Source organism: Aptenodytes forsteri, unplaced genomic scaffold (genome assembly GCF_000699145.1).
Source record: "Aptenodytes forsteri isolate BGI_AS27 unplaced genomic scaffold, ASM69914v1 Scaffold23, whole genome shotgun sequence".
Classification (NCBI taxonomy): Eukaryota; Metazoa; Chordata; class Aves; order Sphenisciformes; family Spheniscidae; genus Aptenodytes; species Aptenodytes forsteri.
The window spans coordinates 1205059-1221157 of record NW_008796043.1 but is presented as its reverse complement, the minus strand read 5'-3'; the positions used below and the strand labels follow the sequence as shown (position 1 = coordinate 1221157).

At 40.1% G+C, this 16099-nt stretch overlaps 1 protein-coding gene across 18 annotated transcripts in view; it reads left to right on the top strand.

The window, feature by feature from the left end:
- Positions 1-15727, top strand: part of DTNA (dystrobrevin alpha) — a 222374-nt gene extending 206647 nt beyond the window's left edge. For all 18 annotated transcript variants that reach the window (XM_009285603.2, XM_009285618.2, XM_009285614.2 and 15 more), the window contains 6 exons: positions 85-244; positions 3052-3141; positions 3767-3935; positions 4847-4979; positions 8240-8286; positions 15069-15727. In XM_009285603.2, the coding sequence (XP_009283878.1) occupies positions 85-244; positions 3052-3141; positions 3767-3935; positions 4847-4979; positions 8240-8257 (570 nt within the window). In that variant the 3' untranslated portion in view covers positions 8258-8286; positions 15069-15727. The remainder of the gene's footprint in view (positions 1-84; positions 245-3051; positions 3142-3766; positions 3936-4846; positions 4980-8239; positions 8287-15068) is intronic.
- The last annotated feature ends 372 nt before the right edge of the window (positions 15728-16099 follow it).

Here is a 16099-nt window from a genome sequence, read left to right as displayed (position 1 = left end):
CCTTTAAGCTGAGGGAAGGGTTACAAGGACAGCAGGTGAGGGCTCTTGCAAAGACCTGTTTAACCCCTTGTGACTGTTTTGCAGACCCAAGGTGCAGGCTCCCCGCGTTCCTCACCCAGCCACACTATCAGCCGACCGATTCCAATGCCCATCAGGTCTGCCTCTGCCTGCTCCACCCCAACCCACGCACCTCAGGACTCTCTGACCGGGGTGGGAGGAGATGTGCAGGAAGCCTTTGCACAAAGTAAGTCTTATTACTAGCTTGCCTGAGGTACTCAGAGACTATTTGAAGAATCGTTATTTCTTGTGGTTAATGACTAAACGAACTTGAGCTTCTGAGTTGCATGCAATGAAACAAAACCAAAAAGAAAAAATCTGCAACAACTGTTTTGCCATTGAAAATCAACTTTGTCAGCCATGAGACTTTGCTGCCAAAGCGAGCAGATAAGCAGAAACTGGACAATGATGTCAATTAATGGATTTTGTGGTAAGAGGGAATTTTGATGCAAGATGGTCAGACCAGTTATCAGTGCTGTGTTAACCAGAAGAAGAAGAACTGCTATTGACCTCCACAAGGCATTGTCAGCATGTTTGCTTTTAAATAAAGAATTTGCTAGGAACAGATGATACAATCATAGAATTAGTTCAGGTGGAAAGGACTCTTGTAAGTCACCAAGTCCTCTGGCTCCAAGAAAGGGGGCTTCAAAGCGAGATCAGACCGTTCAGGACCTTAACCAGTTGAGTTCTGGATGGCTCCTGGTACACATTTTCCACAGCCTCTGTTCCAGTGTTTGACCATGCTTACTGTGTAAATTTTTTGTCCTTGTATCTGATTGGAACATCCCTTGATGCAACTTGTGACTGTTGTCCCTTGTCCTTTTGCTTTGGGCCTCTGAGAAGGGTCCCGCTAGACTAGACAGGAATCAAGTCTGGAAGTCCAGGTGACTTCCAGACGAAGGAAGTCCAGTCCCTTCCTTTGTGTTTCCACAAAACCGCGGTAGGCTGCACCGTGTTTCTCACTCCTCTTTCCACTCTTTTGTCAAGTAACAGTAAATGTTAAACTGTTTTGAATTTCTAAGGCCACAGATTAAATGATTATGTTGAATACTAAAGAAAGTAAATAGTCTATGTCATCTAAATGAAGAAATATTCCTTCTTTTTCTAATCTGCTCTCTCCTAAAATATTTACATCACTGCAGTTCTTTTATTTGAATATTTTTTTTCCCTGTTTCCCTAGTACAAATCAAATGTAAGTGGAGCTCTGGAGTTCCTCTGCTACGGTGGAAGCGTGTTTGTTCTCTCTCATGCCCTCTCATGCACCCTTCCCCTTGATTTTCATGGGAATTGTGTCTGTGTGTGTATCTTAAGACAAGGTTGAATCTATAATGCAATCAAGAACTTTCTACTAAAGTGCTAGTCAATTCGTGTATTGAACATAGGCATAATTCAGATATCTCATTTTCTGTGGCAAAAGAAACAGGCAAGGTATATTTTCCTTCTTTCTGCTGTGAAAAAAATTGAGACAGGCAAAAATGTGGACCACTAACCCCTATGCTGTTATAGGACAGCTTCTTCCAGAGCTAGGAGTAGGAGAAATAATGTAGTGGCGACAAGAAAATATCCATAAATAATGCTAAGGCTGCCTCAGGCAAATGCTTTTTAAGTATATAAATATGTTCTGTTCAAGATAAAAAGCAATATAAAAAGGGAAGCGATCGCATTTAAAAACTGCTGCATTTGATAAATATCTAGCTTTATGTCATTATTAACCATATTCTCTAGATGGGAAGGTCAAACCCAAAGAACTTGAAGCCAGTCGTTCTGTCACATCTTGACACAAGACTTTGGGGGGGGGGAGTGGGCTGAGATTTTACGGCTCCATTCTGTGCTGCACCAACAGAGATCCTATATATACATAATGCAGACAGGCCATGGTTAAAGCACGGTTTCTCTTGTGGTTTTTTTCTCTTTCATAGTGTTTGCAATAGTTCAGAGATGATACAAAATTGAGAAGAGTAGAGAGGGAGTGGCTGGCTGTGTGTGTGTAAGAGAGAGATGCCCTCTCTTTAATTTACATTCCAGTAACCATTTGCTAATGGATATATTAAAAAAACCTCTTTAGGATTTGGGAAACTTTTTTAAATGTATTGTTTTACATTCAGCCAGTTTTAAAGAATCTACAACAGTCAAATCCTGCCAATTCCTGTGAATAATCCAGTCTGGAAGATTAGAGATTCTGTGGGATATATTGATTATTCAGCTACAATAGGAGCTATGTTTGGGATTTGGGGGAGTTAAGCACACGTTACACACAGCCTGCTCCTAGGGAAGGAGTATTTCATGCAGCTCACAAGAATCTTTCATGATTGGTGGTTAAGGGAATATTGCCAGGTTCAGCAGGGAAGCACTTCTAGATCCATTATTAGAAAGAGTTTAAAAGCAGCCTGGGGCTGTTTAGAGAGGCAATAGTGCTTCCTTTATTAAAAAAAAAAAAAGAGAGAGAGGGAAAGCAAATTATGGAATATACGAGAAAGTCCTTGAGCTACAGGAGAGGCTGAGAGGCAGCGGAGAAGAAAAATCCGTATCAGTCTTGATGAGGTCAAGTATGTTTCTTCAACATTTGCCATAATTATCTGGCAAATACCTGGCAATAATGGTGTCATTAAACAGAGCTGTGGGAACTTAGAGAAAACACTTCATTTCTTCCCTCCTCCCCCACAGACATTGTAAATGAGTTCACGCTGGATTTAATGTTCCAGGCCTGGTCTGCTGGTGTCACCACACAAATGCAAGCTTGATGGCAATGAATAATCTCCACATATCTGGCATTGTGATTAAATGAAGCATGAGGGTAGGCTTCTGCTCTTGCATACAGCATAAGTAAATGAGGCCATTCTGCAAAGAACTCTTCTGCACGTGTCCCTCGTAAGGACTTTGATACCCTGAATTATCACAATGGCAGCTTTCAACAAGGTTAAAACTGCTTTCAATAGGAAAACATATGTCTTGTGAAGAATAGTAACACTGTGTTTTGTCTGTCTCTTGCTTCAGGTGCAAGACGAAACTTAAGAAATGATTTGCTGGTGGCAGCAGATTCAATCACCAACACCATGTCTTCTTTGGTAAAAGAACTAAATTCTGGTGAGTGAGGCTAACGAGGGTGGATAGTCACCACACTGACATTTCACATATATTTGAAAAAATGGGAAGTAGGAAAATATAAACCAACAAAAAAGCAGTGCAATGTGTCTTCAAAGCTTTTTATGCTTTTAGAAAAAAAATCCCTAAATAACAGCTTCAGGAATACAGCCATTCTGAAAGCCGTGGACATAGAGGTGTAGCTGGATACAGTGGAAATTTTGAGAAGTTTCTTGACTCCACGTGGAGTGTGATTTCGCTCTTTAGAAATTTCATTCAGTATAGAACATATAGGATCTGTTGTAAAATGCAGTTGTGTGATTTCGCTCTTTAGAAATTTCATTCTAAAAGCATAGAACATATAGGACCTGTTGTAAAATGCAGTCTGTAGTATTCTCATAAAAATGTCCTACCTAGTAACTGAGATAAGCAAAAGCTTCACTATTCTGTCCCACCACAAGAAGAGAACTATTAGCTCTGCAGATATATGTAGAATAATATACTGTTATTCGCTAATAAGGAGGTGGCAATCTAAGTTGGAAAGGCAGAGAAAGGCTTAGAGAAATAGGCAAGTATACTTACTCTCGTGAAAGTTAAATGGAACCACGTGTCACCTTTTGTTTCACAGAAGTGGGCAGCGAGACAGAAAGCAATGTGGATTCTGAATTTGGACGGACCCATTTTGACGACCTTGTTCCGTCCCCAACGTCTGAGAAGGCTTTCCTCGCGCAGATCCATGCCCGGAAGCCAGGGTACATCCACAGCGCTGCTGCCACCGGCTCCATCCGCAGTGACATGTGGGTACCTGCTTGATTCGCCTTCTTAATCTCATTCTTTTTCTGTTGAAAACAATATGCAGCATGTAATAGTTTCTCTCCCTCTCAACTACTTGATTACCAAAAAAAAAGTCTAAATCCAAGTGAGGACAGCTTCATGGTTAGATAGTAGTAAGCTCTGCAAACGATAAAGGCCAGAACTTCGGATGTCTTCAGGAGTGAGCTGTCTTACTGTACCAGACTCCAGTCTGGTACACACGGGCGGCATGGAGGCTGTGGGACAGCTGTGCTCCCTACTATGCCCTGCAGTCTTATTGGTTGAGTCCCCATCCCTGGACGTATTTAAAAGACGTGTAGATGAGGCGCTTAGGGACATGGTTTAGTGGGCATGGTGGTGTTGGGTTGACGGTTGGACTCGATGATCTTAGAGGTCTCTTCCAACCTTAATGATTCTATGATCCTATGATTCCCTGCTTATCCAGACTGAGGGGCCTGTTGGAGCCCACTGGAAAAAGAGAAGTTTTTAAATGGAAAAGACAGAATGCTTTTTATTGACCAACTCAATTGATCAACAAACGGATTTATTTTTAGAACCTGAATCTTCCTATCAAAGACAATAAGCATCTTTCCAGTTATTTTTAGTTCAACCTCTTTTTATCAAGTTATTGAGAACTTTTGTTACTCATTTCCATAGGGCTGTACCCCCAAAATGCCTTAAGCAGAATATGCCCTTTGGTCTACTTCATCAATACCAGACCTCTGGAGAAGGGAAATAGCAGAAGTGTTTTCCACTACCAGGAAAATACTAACCAATGGAGCATGTGGTTGGACTAAAAGTATCCCGCTCTCCTCATAGCTTACAATAAAGGGAAGTTTTATTGACTCTGAATGTCATTCATCTCAGGAGGCTATTTATTAATAATTGTTTTTAGGGTTACAGAAGATGGAGACCCCTATGTCAGAGCAGATGATGAAAATTATGAGAATGACTCTGTCCGCCAGCTGGAGAATGAACTGAAAATGGAGGAGTACCTGAAGCAGAAGCTGCAGGATGAGGCATACCAGGTGGGAGAAGGACACCAGCTGCCCATACATCTCCATAAGTGAGAAACAATAATACGCCATAGCTGCCCAGTGCCCTTCTTAACCTGTCCTGGGCCCTGGGGCATGATCTCTTCTCATTTACTAGAGCAGCCACATTCCAAAAACTGCTGCTGTTCTCTTCCACAGACACACATGCACGTAGCCTTCGTGCATATCCAGGAAGACCACACTGCCTGAGGCACACAACAGCAGTCCTTAAGCTTACCAGGGCATCAGGTGGGACAGAATTGCCTCTGAGCTTGTTCTCTGCCGGTGCCTACCAAGTCACTTAGACCTCATTCCCCTGTACCATAGAGGCTGGTTGGTGGTGTCAAGCTGAGTTCTTGCTATATTTAGATTATTTTTTTTTTCTCCAGTAGCAAAAAACATTCATAATGGTTTCTCCAGTGTGAACTGAAGCTCAAGTGCAGTCTGTGTGTTACTGTCCTTGTCAGAATCTGGAAGGAGAGGAAAGGGTCTGAAATGAACTGTATCCCAGAGGACCAAATATTCAACAAGCATCTGGTATAGAGAAGCCTGGGGATTTGTCATTAAACACCCCCTGAGGAAGTTTTCAAAGGGCATTTGTTTAAGAGTTTGAGTAAAGCAAATTTGCCAGGGGGAGCTGGAATTCTGTAGATATCCTGTCCTGTCTGCGTAATGGTCTCCGCTTCTACATGGTGTAATGGACTATCGCCAGTTTTTAAGTTATTCTGACTTGGATCATCCTAATATAAAATTCATTACTTCTTATAATGTTGGTAGTAATGTCAGTAGTTGGGCACACCCAGTTCAGTTATTTGGGAGCAGAGCTGAAGCAAGCAAAAATAACTACTTTCCCACATGGTGATCAATTAAAATTTGGAACTCGCCACTACAGAATATAACAGAGACCAAAAGTATAAATGGGCTAAAAAAAAAGGATTAAGCAGGTACTGAGAGATCAGGTGTGTGGAAATGAGGTTCAAAAGCACCTTCTGGGTAGGAATTCTTTAAACTGCTGATTGCTGGGAGCTAACAAAATCTAGCCTTTTTTTCTGGTAGTTTTTCTCCAGTATCCTCTGCCAGTCACTTTGGAGACAAGAATCTGGGACTGACAGGCTCGTGATCTAATGGAGAATGGCTGCTCTTTTGGTCTTCTTTTCTGTAAAGCTGCTAGAATAAGTTAGTCTTGTAAAAGTTCATAGACTCATACCAAAATTGCAGGTAGTTTTGAGGTTGATGTGAGCATCTTGTTTTTGTTTTGTTTACCTAGGTCTGCTACATGCCCATGGTCGCCTGCCAAAAGTCATTTCATTGCAAAGGTCTTTAAGGACACAGAGCAGAATTGTTACAGACTATCTACTAAGGCAACAGTGGGTGACATGGGGTTTTTTGTCACAATTTTTAATCCAAGATAGGAAATGACAAAAATGACAGCCTTTAAACTTCTGAACAGGATGAGCAGCTACTGCTGATGTAATGGAAAGTAATTGTCAGTTGTAAAGAAGGAGTACCTCAATGGTGACAGCTGTCAAGCATCAAATAACAAATGTTATTATTGCTGGCAAAAATTCCATTTTCTCTAGAAGGAACGATAGACCAATTTGACTGTACTTGATTACAGTATGGAAGTGCAATATAAGGCAACAGTGTTAGATGAGTTTCACAAGTTACAACAGGATTTTGTACAGGCACAAAATTGAGTGCGCATGTGCACTGCAAAATAAGGGCATTCGTTGTGTAGTAGAAGTTATACATGTCGCTCAATAGAACTGGGTGTTACTCTTGCTTCAGTCAAAATAGAGCTTTTCTACTGTCTTCCCAGAAGAAGGGGAGGAAATCTCCCTACCGATGTCAGAATAAAACTCCTTTTGAATTTAGGTCAGCCAAGACTACACCCGGGTAAACTTTGTTCCCCGTTGTTTTACACAATTTGTTTCCACTGGGGGAAAAAAAAAAAACAGAAAAAGAGAAAGGCTTTTTTCTTTCAAAAATATATTCACTGAGGGAACAGAAAGTCCTCATTCTAGACAAGTTCTGTTTAATAGCATTTTTCCAAAAGAAATTTCATGATGTACTTTACTGTCTGTGAGATTGTCAGCTCCTATCAGGCAATGATTTGACAGTAGTGACTTGTAAATAGAAACTATTTTTAGTTGATAACCACAGACCCAAAGCATGCAATGCGTGATAAGTCCTTCCCAGTATGGCTGATGCCCTTTCGATTAGGGAACGTGTTTAAAGCAAGCAAGAATAGGTATTAAGTTAGTAGGGACCACTAGGATGATTAGGAGATGGTTGGGTAGTGTCACGTATTGATCCTGAGACATGTGCTTTGGCTTTGGCTCGTTCGCTGCACTTTGCAGTTATTTGTGGTATTTTGCTGTTCTACTCCTTTTTCTACTAGTATCACTGAGTAGTCTTTAAAGATAAAGACACAACTTCCTTTCTACTTGCCAAAACAAAGGAAAATTGGGAAATTTCTGTTTAGGGTATCCTATTGAACAGCAGCCAGGTCAACTATTCTCATTTTGCATCCAACCATTGGAATTTATTACAGGCTTTTTTACTATTTGTACTCACATGTACACTGCATTCATCTGGATAGCCAAAAAAAGCTGGTGGCTCTAGCTATCGTAATGCAATTGTCAGCTGAAAAAAAATCTGCGAGGAGGAACTCCTACTAAGGTTACAGAATGGTAACCTCAGTAACAATATGGTAACCATTTTTATGTTATTAAATGTCTCACTTTGTGTAAAAGCAGCACATTTAGAAAAACGTGTAGATGTTGTGTAGCATGGAATATGGTTGGTCAAAACCCACTCTTGTTATTTCGTGTCACCTTGTCTCCAAGCAAGATTTTCAAGCTAAACTCTAAATTAGTATTAAAGTATGAGCAGAAAACCCAAGATACACAAGGAAATCTGGGACAGGGAACCTCAAAGGAGGCTTCTTTCTCTCTCTTTTTTTGAAGCATGTTGTAAATAACAAGTATCTGTACCAGAAAAAAACACATTTAGTGCACAAGTGTAAATGCTAACAGTGCTTATCCTCCCACATCTGCTACCAGTTGTGTCCTTGTTACAGTCTTTTGCTGGATGTGTTGTGTAAGACACTTTTCATTTGGTTTATTTTCTGGGTCCATAATTGCTCCTTTATTTCTAGGCTTGTGCATGGCTTTCTTCAGAATAATACACTGCCTGGCTGCTCACTGGCTTAATTTGTCATCTTCTTGTTTTCTATCCTTTGTTATCTACAGGTCAGTTTGCAAAGTTGAGTGCAATATCCTTCTCTCTCTCCTCTCAAGTAAGTATCATAATTTAGAAGAATGTTTGGAATGAATCCTCATAATGTCTATTTCAGTTGCAATGCACCTTGTGCTGCCTGAGTGTATGTGAAGATGCTGTTTCTTTCTTCTTTTAACCTGTGTTAGGATGCCGAGGAATGTCTCTAAATAATTTCTAATAAACTGTTTGAAATATGGTCCTAGTCCTGAGGATTCCTGTTAAGCCGCCACCCTTTTTATCTTCCTCCTTTGTGGACCGTAAGAGTGAGAACGTGGGCTTTTCATCCCCAGGGATGGTGACAAATATATTAGCCAGTACAGAGAAACCTTATCCAGAAGATAAGGAATCGGATTACATTCCAGGAGACCTGAGTTCAATTCCTTACAATGTTTTAGTCTTAACTGAAATAAATCATTTCTGGTGAGACCAGAACATCTACTCTAGTGCGTGAAACAGCAGTTAGGCAAACATTAAAGAAAGCAATTCACCAGCTGCTTAACCATAGAGGTGTCCTCAGATGTGTTGTGGAAGTTCAGAATGCCCCAATCCAAAGTGCAAAGTACTCAGCTACTAGCTAGAGTCTGGCAATTCAGAGATAAGGCAAGAAGGTCTATAAATTCCCTGCTGGCCCATATTCAGGTCATGTTCCTTACACGTGCCAACCTCACAGTTGCAGCACTGAGTTTAATGCCAAGTTCAGCAATTGTGTTTTTCTTCAGGAACACAGACAATGGCTATTTTTATGAAGTAGCCTGTTATTCTGAACATTTGCCCAGGAAATAGGAGACCACACATTTCCTTCTTGCCTCATCTGAAGCTGCGGACTCTGCATTTCTGACTTCCTAGGAGAGTGCGGTTCCCTGCTATGAAGATGGCAGTGAGACAGTGCTGGCCATCCTACTGTGACCCTGAACCATGGGGTAACAGAGCCAGAAAGGGAGGAGAAATCAAAATAGGGGTCTGACTCTGGTCTGCAAACTAAGTCTCTTCCTCAAAGCCAGAACTAAAGGCAACCAAAGGTCAACTATCAAATGGCCACTTCAAGTTGGGAGCAGGGTCATGTTCAGATAAGCAAAACCAGTGAAGTAGCCTGGGCCAACTTTAGCAGGAATTTGCATTGCTAGATTTTGTATGCCATCTTTTATGCTAGACCTCCTTATTTATATGGCAATTTTGATGGCAAAATTTGACCCTGATTCAAGGGGTTTGCAACTTCTGATGACAGTAGAATTTGGATGTTAAAGTGTGGACCTTGTGAAAGCAGCTGCCAGTCTTCAGTGTTAAAAGCTGTTAGGTATTTCTGAAGCATCTGTCTCAGTGTCTCTGGCAGCTAAAGCAGAATAAATGGATGTGAAAAGCAAATAAACAGCAATACCCAGAGTACTATAAACAGCAAATAGCTGCTCATAAAAATTCTCCTAACACTGCCCCTCAGGTTACATTCATTTTCTCAGTAGCCTTGTTAAAAACATGAGCTGTGTAGATTTTCCTAAACATTGATGGCCAGAAAAATAAGTTTTCTTCTATTTTGTTGCAGTTGTCAGTTATAGATGAGGTCACATGAAAAGGAAAATAGAGCTTTCAACAACAATGTATGTGTGTATAACTGTATATAGTGGAAATGTTATATATAACTGAACTTAATTACAATTATTAATAACTATGACTTTAAAGGGTAGTAGCATTCAGACAAACTATTATTTGCAATATTAAGTGGGAAAAAATCCTTTTCATTAGAATTATAAAGCTCAGGCAATCCCACTTAAGGTTTCCTTTTTTGTTAGGAAGCAGTGTTAACGTAGTGATGTGGAGAAACGCATACTGCCATACAGCCTAGCTTTCTTGAAAACATGCATCCTGTCTCAAATTAGCAGAGATCTGAGACTGAGCTACTATCTCATCTCCCGGATGCTTTTGAAACCTTTTGAAACCCTGTCAAAAAGAAATTTTTTAAAGCACTGTGCTCTGGTTAATTCCATAGTGAAACTCTTTTTGGCTCCCAGGGGAGCACTTCAGCCAGTACCAAAGACTGAAACATTCCCACCAGTTGTAAAAGCCTGGCCCTATAGAAGTTAGCAATAAGAATCGGTGAACTTGGCACTTCACCTATATCCACAAGAGCAAACTCTGTATTATGGTACATTGTGATAAATATGTACATTTTACATATTTATCTGCACGTGCTGAGCGTGGATTAGTCTTCTCAAGATTTACTCTTTTGTGAATATGGAAGATTAAAGTATCTTGTGCATTTTATTTGGTACTAATATTTCATAGCCTTGGAAAATTAAATCCAAAATTGTTCATACCGGTCGCAATGTCTGAAGTGCTTTTGCTGTTTACGTTGCGTTCTTGCTTGAAGCTTACTAATTGCATCAAGACTTTTACTTCTAAGATAATATTATTCAATCAACTATTATACAAATACAGTCAGTATTATATTGCCTAGATGGCCATATGAAGTAGAAAGCCAACAAACTTTCTTATCTCGCAACAGTATTACATTTGTGCTTATTTAAAAAAAGGTGGGAAAAATGGGATCAGTTTATTACAGCTTCTTCTGAGTGATATTGCCACTGATGGCCAGCCACAGAGTTTTGTTCATTTCCTCATGCATCAGTCATGGACAAGTGATGTTGATGTCATTTGACTAAGGCTTTTTGCATTCTATTTGCATTTGCATTTTTAAAAGTGCTATGGACAATTCTCTAGAATTGATTTTGAAATAATATCTAGTATAACAAATTCCCAAGACAGCAAGTGGTTCCAGTAATGTATAAAACATAATTTAATCATGTTTTCAGTTTACTTTTTATGTTAAATGTACTTTTATACCACTTTTTTTTTAATAGAGTAACAGAGTGAATTTGAGCTTGTTTTCAGCAGGCTCTAGGCAGATCTTGAAATTATGTGAACATGCAACTTTTTGACATTATTTTGCCTTTATTCCCCTGATAGCAGTTGCTTTTTTGCCCGGGTTGGCCAATGGGAGCAGAAAGCCTCCATCTCTGAAAGTAGTTAAAAAGTTGTCATTTTCAACTAAGAGCTGTCAACTTGTGCAATGGACATGTTCCCACGAGACCTACAATTTCCTAGATTTTCTAAAGCAATGCTTTCTTAGTGCTGGCATAGCAACATTTTAGTTGGTCGTGTCTGATTCATTTATATGCATTATTATAACAGAAAAGGAAGTGTGAAAAGCTAACAAAAATCAGACCTAAAGCATCCACTTGAGAGGGAGTACCGGGAGGATTCTTTATTAGAGGTTTCGTTCTCGATTTTTTAACTGTGATCACATTTTCTCTATGTCGACAAAAACATGTAATAATTTAAGTTGAACACTCAGTTCCATTCCCACTCCAAACCCTTTCACTTGCTCTAAACCTTATCACACAAATTGTGGGGTCTGGGGCTTTGGGTGGCCAGGGGTGACATTTTCCACTGCAAAAGTGACTGAATGGTTTGTACTGAAACAGGTGGAAATTTTTCAAACACAAAGACCCCAAATCCTTTCAACTTTTTTATATGAATGCATTGTTAAAAAATTATTATTTATTCAACTTGACTGTTTTTCCAGGACAGAAGTCTCATTGAGTAACACTTTCATGTTTTTCTCATCTTTTCCCTTTTTCTCCAAACTCTGTTTTCATGTTTACCAGCAGAGATTAGGAATATTGCCAAATGTCAGGTAATAAAACCCATGGACCAAGGGAGATGGAGTGGTCAGTCCAGTCTGCCCAGCGTGCCGCTGTGAGAAGGGCTGTTGGTTAAGCCGAAGGGCACAGACGATTTGTTTAAGTGCTGTGAAGACACAACTGCCCTGCATCTCTGTGTTTTTCTGGGAAGGAAACAAGATTTTAGAGATAGTGTGCATGTCGCTGGCCATTGACATTACCAGTCCTTTGAGACATGGACCTGGCCATTTACTGTTTGGGAAAGACGGGACGCAGGATCCGTAGCCCCAGGCCCAAGTCAGGTTACTAGCCCACAGTTAACGGATGCGTGGGTTTCAGATTTGCTGTGCCCACTGCCTGAGGTCACATTTCCCAGCGGTGCCCTGGCCTCTCTTTGGCTGTAGGGCCCCGAACAGTGCTAGTTGAGTTGACTGGCTGCATTTAAAGCTCACGCACTGTGGTTCATTCCTCACATGGGCTTCATCCAGGAGTTCAGGAGATCACAGGGGTGTAGGTGCGTTGGTTGGTTGGACCCTCGGGAGGTCGTCTGGTCCAGCCTCCCGTCTGACGCAGGTCTAGCTCCAACATGAGACCATGTCAGCCTTGGCTTTGTCTAGCAAAGACTTTAAAACCTCCACAGATGGAAACTTCACCACCTCTCTGGACATCTCCCTCCAGTACAGTGCCACCCTCCTCATGGTTTTATTTTTTCCTAATGTCCAACCTGAACCTCCCAAAATGCAATTTGTCCTTTTTGTGTGCTTCAGCACACAATTTTGGCTTCGTTATCCTTGTAACTACCCCTCAAATAGCTTCTAACTGATCCTCCCTTGCCACCTCTGCCCCAGCCTCAGCAAGCCCAGTTTCTTCAACCTCTTCCTCCGAAGTCAGCGATGCAGTGGTGAAGAAGCAGGATACAGGCACTAGATGAACTGCTCACACCCATAAGTCATACTCTAGTAGCACAATCAAATGATTCAGCGTCTCTTTTGGGTTTTTTTCTGAACACATACATAAAAACCAGCATTATGTAGACCGTTCCATTTGAAAATAACAGCAGGCTGACAGCACAGTAATTTTCAAAAATGTCTGCTATATTCACTCAGCTGGTGAGTTTGGTTTTCCTCTTTATTTTTCTCCTTAAGTCCTCCTCTTCTTAGCATGTAGGCGTAAAAAAGCTGTAAAAGAACTGTGACCGAGTTAACTGGGAAGAAGCAGCTTTAGTTTTGTGAATTTAATTCTAAAATTACACAAGTGATAGGGATGGTTTTTGAAAATCGCCGAATGATAAGTAACAGAAAAGAACCCATGGATTAAGTTATAAAAAAGGTCGAGAAACAGTTTTATAACGTGACAAATCATATGAGTCTTAACTTGGAATTAATTCTGGCATTTCCAAAGTGCTGCAATGAATTTAGAGCTGTGAGGTTCATTAGTACTCATTATTTCTTGTATGAAAATCTCTCTATCCCAATGCTGACTGTGGAACAGAAAGAAGCCTCGAGAGAATTCAGAATAACCTCTCCGCACTCCACCAAAGAGAAGTAATTTATCCAGAAAATTCAAAGCAAACCCAAATACTTAGCAGTACTTTCAATGCATCTTAATGCATCCAGTGTTTCACAAGCCACTCTTATTTTGCTCTCGTGGTTTGTAATAATACCATCAAGAAATATGAGATGCACCTATATTTACATAACCCTGAAATTGGTTCAATAAAAATCAGTCTCAGGCAGCTGAGAACTGACCTCTTTCATTTGCGTTTTTTGGCTGAATTGTGAAGAGCAAAATGTTGCTTTACTATGATTTCCAAATTAGTTTGCAGACTTAAGCGGTGCAGATGCATGTCTGATTTTCTAAAAATACTCGTTTAAAATGTACCTCAGCAATTTTTTGTGAACCTCTCATTAGACTTGCCGTGCAGGTCTCCTTTCCATTTGTCAACAAAATGTTAATCCTAGGACTTTGTAACTGCCTGACACAAGGAGATACTAAATTAAGATCATCGTACCATTTGGCACACTTAGATATGAAGGAATCGGATGGAAGCGTTTGTGCTTGAATAATTAATACAATCAAATGGTGTCAGGAAGGAGAAGAAGCAAGCTAAACCCTGACCTTTCTTCATTCATCAGCTTTAATTTAACTCTTTTTTGCGGAAGTAATTTGCATTCATCTCTCATCTTGTAGACCAGCTTTATGCCCGAAATGAGTAGAAAAGAATTCATGTCAGTAGGGTTTGGTCTTTTATGCTGTTATTATCAGATCTCTTGTAATGCAAATTGGTTTTCTGTCTGAGGTACTTGACTTTGAAAGAGTCAAGTGTGTAAACAGTGTCTTTACCATAAATACGCCAAAAGAAGAAGTTTGCAGTATTACCTGACTGTAGATCCTGACATAGTTCTGAGAAAGAGCAGCAGTCATCTATCAAGCATTTTCCATTACCAACTAAAACTTTGGTGCCTCCGATACAGGAATTTAAGATACTTGATGATGCTTCAGGATACTTAGGAGCACCAAGGAGAAATTGGTGCACCAGCAGATTAGGCTGTTTACGAGCTATAGCACCCAGAATCGTCCTTTTAAGTAACTGCGTTTCTTTTTAGACATAGGGAAATATACTTGAGCATGTAAATTAAGGGTGAGACGTTTACACGTGAGGGGGCGGCTCCTGATGGTGAGTGACTCTTAACTGGGTGACTGAACACTGTGCACAAGCGGAATAGTCCGTGGTTTCACTACCAATAATCTCTTTATAGAGCAACCTGGAAGGGTAGAATGGAAGGGAAAATGGGAACATCTGCAAATCTGTGTTAGTGCAGACCCAGTTACCCCAGGGTCCCACAGCAGAGCAGGCAACAGTCTTCTCATCCGTGGTAGGAAGAGTTTCCAACTTCCCAAGTGCCCTACAAGTTTCTGTTCACAGCTCAAATATCTATGGCTCACCTAGGTAGAACGGCTTTTCACTTTTTTAACTTTTTCAGGGATAACCACAGGAATTGGCCAGCTCCTCCTTTTTTTCTCTCAATAAAGCAGCAGGCAGAGGCTTTACTTGCTGTGCCTGTGTGGGTGCAGCACCTTAAACCAGCACTCCTTTTAAAAACCTTCCCCAAACATTTCTCAACAGGCAAGCTGCAGTCAGACAGACAACGAAAGCTACGTAAGAACTGATGATGAGGAGAGCTGCTTTCGGACAGATGATGAAGAAAACTCGGCTGCGAACTTCACAGAAGAGTGGAACCAAGAGGTGCAGCGTCTCTTGACAAAAAAATCACATAACTAAGTTCTGAGGACTGTAGCACAGTACTTTTGTTCTAAGAGTTGTAGTTTGTAGATGTGTGTTTTTGACAACAAGACTTTTGTTTAAAGCTAACTTTCATTAGCTACATCTTCTGTAACATGGCTCATTACCGGTGAAGAAAACAGACTGACGTACGTACTGCTGTTACAAAGGATGGCGGTATTAATAACTCACGTAAACCCTTTGCACATGATATTGAACCTGTTCAGTTTACAATGACAATACTGTTTATAGATAGAAATTTGATTTCTGAATACATTGAGATTTTAGTAGATCAGTTTACTATACACTGTACATTTTTTCCACAGAAGAAATAAAAAGCTACAATTTTGCATTTAACACTGAATTATTATACTCCTGAGTGTATATATCTAGTAGCCCAAAAAACAAAGTACCAGACTATATTTGCAATTTGTTTGCAAGTCTTTAAATTAAGACTTATACAAAATGTACTAAAATAATAATAATATAATTAATAATAATAATAATAATAATAAAAAACCTCTTTAATTTAGGGCTAATGTGTAACTTAGGAATGTTTCTTTCAAAATAATCTAACAAATCAGCCATAGAAGTTAGTGTAAATATTTTTTTCCAAATAGATATCATATACAAAAGGTGACATTCAAATGATATAGAATCTAGTTTTTAAATCAGCACAGATCTTCTTAAAACTGTGAACTATGTTTTGAAATACTCGTTGCTAAAGCTGTTTATAAACCACAGGTGCCATAAGATCCCTGAACTGACTGATGTTATGTATAATCCTCCATGGTATTGTTTCATTGATGTTTTAGCTTTAGTAAGCATGTGTTCGACAAACCGGCTCTTTCCATCTCCCCACCCCTCCTCCTCCC